The sequence below is a fragment of the Aphanomyces astaci genome, assembly GCF_000520075.1.
Source record: "Aphanomyces astaci strain APO3 unplaced genomic scaffold supercont1.30, whole genome shotgun sequence".
NCBI classification, from domain to species: Eukaryota; Oomycota; class Saprolegniomycetes; order Saprolegniales; family Verrucalvaceae; genus Aphanomyces; species Aphanomyces astaci.
In genome coordinates, this window is record NW_009798293.1 from 391,088 (window position 1) to 394,053 (window position 2,966).

Below are 2,966 nucleotides of genomic sequence, written 5' to 3' on the forward strand. Positions count from 1 at the left end.
GTTTGCTCAAGAGGTCCGCCACCCGCGAAGCGACTACAGCACCCGCCTCCACTTTGGCCGAGCGCGCTGCTATTCGCATGGCCAACGCACCAGCAGCGTCGGATTACATGGACCTTCGCTTCCTTCGTCCAACCTCCAACATCTGCGAGAGATTTTTTTCGGTTGTGAAGCATGCCTTGTCGGACAACCGCAGTCGAATTTTGCCAAAAAATATTGAGGCTCAAATGTTTCTGCATTTTAATGCAGAATTCTGGACCGCTGAAGACATTCGCGATTTGACGGACGCCGAAGTTGAAGACTAAGTCACATTTTGTTTGCTTGTACGAGTTGGAATAATTCGAATAATTCATTTTTCATTTCCTGTCAAAGAATAACTTATTCTTGTCCTTGTCACCTTTGAATGAATACTGAATATCATTTTGGTCATCCCTGATTGTGACAGACCTGGTGATCATCCAGCATGAAATTGTGTGCCTCATGTCGCCCATTTCCTCTTGACGCTGACATCGTGTCTGCTTGTATCAGTGGTGGTTGGAACATCCGAGTCGTCTACTAGCCGCCCAACTCGCCTGACCTCAATCTTGGATCCGTGCCATCCAGTGAATCCAGGAGAAGAAGCACTCGCGGCGTGTCGACGATATCGTTGCTGCAACGGTGGTTGCGTGGCTCGAAGTTGACAAGGAAACGTTGAACGCCAAATTTTTGATGGTACAAACGTGATGCAAGAAGTGATTCGAGCCTCAGGTAACAACAACTACCGTATTCCGCATGTGAGGAAGGCTGCGCTTTCCCGCCAAGGCGTGCTGCCTGAAGTGGTTGTGGCGGAGAAGGACGTCATCGAGTCAAGGCTTAGGCTTCTTCTGAGTGCTACTGATGTCGAAGCTAAGGTGATCGAACTTTCTGTTGAAGTGGCTAACTGGTTGGAGATGGGTGACATTTGCTCACAACTGGAGCAACTCGTTGTCGTGAATGAAGACGACGAAATCGACATGCTCGAACTCTTGCAATTAAACATTGAAGAATAAATATCTTTAACTTAGTAGGTGATTTTTATTCTTGGCATTATTGCACTGACCACCAAAGTGGTACAGTACTACGTAGTCGTGCAAATATTATCGAATAGTACCCTTTTACGAACGGTTTGAGCCGTTTTACGAACTCTTTTGTCCAGATATGCATAGAAATCACGAACTGAAAGAGTTCGTAAGTGTTCGTGATTGGTCACTATCAAAGTAGTATCACGGATAGTACCTTGCTTTTTGTATACTGGACAAGTATTCAAAAAATAGTACCAATTTACGAACTCTTACGAACTAATTTATCCGGATGTATTCGACGCAGTAAAAAACACACAACGCATCCATCAATGACGCGGCTGGTGATGCCACCTCGGAGCTGGTATCGCTGATGCCAAGTCGGCTAAATCAAGGTGTGGCATTGACAGTGGTGCATCTGCTGCGTTGGCCGCGGGCCTGCCAGACGCTCAAAGGACCGGAGTGGTCGACCAAGTGACATCGCGGACGCCGCCGACATGACCGCGGCGATATCCAGCCATCGGCAGCGGTATGTTGTTGAGCCAAGCATTACAAATCATGTTCGTCACGGAAACCAGTGGAGGACTACCAAAATTGCCTCAGAGTGCGTTCTCAGACGTGTTTTTATTCAAGTCTGAGAGCCTCCTCAGACTGAAATGTAAGCATGAATTTATTTTGCAAGCTCACCAAAAATATACTTAGATTTTACATTCAATAGAGCCTTTTCGTTGGTTTTTATTTGCTCATCCCATATTTGTCATGCGTGTGGTTACCAGCGTGCTACTGCTCTACTGCCCACCGGAGTCGACGAAACGACGCCGCATCATACGACTCTTGCTCTTGTGTCGTATCAGATCTTTGCTTCGTGAACTCAACCTTCTACATTCATTGGCCCTCTTAGACGACCAGCTTGACAGTCCTTGGTACAAGATGTATTAGAGTCGTCACACGACGCCGTTCATCGCAGCGGTTTCAATTCCACCCGACACCTTCGACAACCTGCTTGCCGTTTTCAGTCGGTACTACACAGTTCAGTCTGGCTTTGGCCGTCGTGGCCGTCCTGCCCGGGTACAGTTCAAACACTGCGTGCTTGCAATGGTGTTGCATTTCTACACCCATGCGACCGAAGCAAAGACAATCTGTGAGTTATTCGCAGTCCCACCCGCGACGTACAGTATGCCCGGGTTTTGGCAAAAGCTGAAAAAGCGTTGTCCCTTGCGTTGAAGGCGATGCCCGACGCAGCGATATGTTGGCCGACGTTTGATCAGCAAGTGGTTTGGGCTCAGGCAACGGAAGCCCGTGAGCCGCTTGTTACGGGAGTTTTTGCATTCGTGGATGGGAAAAATCTCCCTGTTCGGGAGCCGTCGTCGTCGGATTTACAAAATGCTCAGTACAATGGTATCATTATATATATATATATATATATATATATATATATATATATATATATATATCTTAAATATTATGTTAATAAAATTCCTATTAGGTTGGCTACATTCCGTCTTCGTGACGGGTGTATTATGCTACAGTGTTGACGGCACAATGATCTGGGGACGCCACAATTGTCCAGGGTCCTGGAATGATGGGGAGATGAGTCGCGGCCTACAGGACCGACTTGTAGACCCCAGATTTTGTGCTCCAGGAATGAAAGTCGCATCCGATTCCGCGTTCCCAATCAGTGGGCGATGTGCTGGAAGAATCGTGACGCCGATTAAACAAGGTGATCTCGCAAGAGTACCTCCGAATTGTCGGTTAGGACTACAGGCCATGAGTGATTCGATTACATCGTTACGACAGGCTGCCGAATGGGGAATGGGATCTGTGGTCAAAGTGTACCGCCAATTAGATTTAAAATTGCCTTACGATCCAACGTTGCGCGGTCGCCGTTTACAGAACATTTTCCGTTTGTACAACTATCGGATGCGCCAGTCA

General features: G+C 47.3%; 2 protein-coding genes across 2 annotated transcripts in view; both read left to right on the forward strand.

Moving 5' to 3' along the window:
- The window catches only part of H257_10811 (hypothetical protein), a gene marked incomplete at both ends in the record, with an annotated part of 2,113 nt that extends 1,088 nt beyond the window's left edge, over positions 1–1,025 (forward strand). The window contains one exon of the mRNA XM_009837480.1: positions 727–1,025. Within this exon, the coding sequence (XP_009835782.1) occupies positions 727–1,025 (299 nt within the window). The remainder of the gene's footprint in view (positions 1–726) is intronic.
- Positions 1,026–1,592: 567 nt separating this feature from the next.
- Positions 1,593–2,966, forward strand: part of H257_10812 (hypothetical protein) — a gene marked incomplete at both ends in the record, with an annotated part of 2,113 nt that continues 739 nt past the window's right edge. Inside the window, 2 exons of the mRNA XM_009837481.1 lie at positions 1,593–1,666; positions 2,191–2,424. Coding sequence (XP_009835783.1) covers positions 1,593–1,666; positions 2,191–2,424 — 308 coding nt within the window. The remainder of the gene's footprint in view (positions 1,667–2,190; positions 2,425–2,966) is intronic.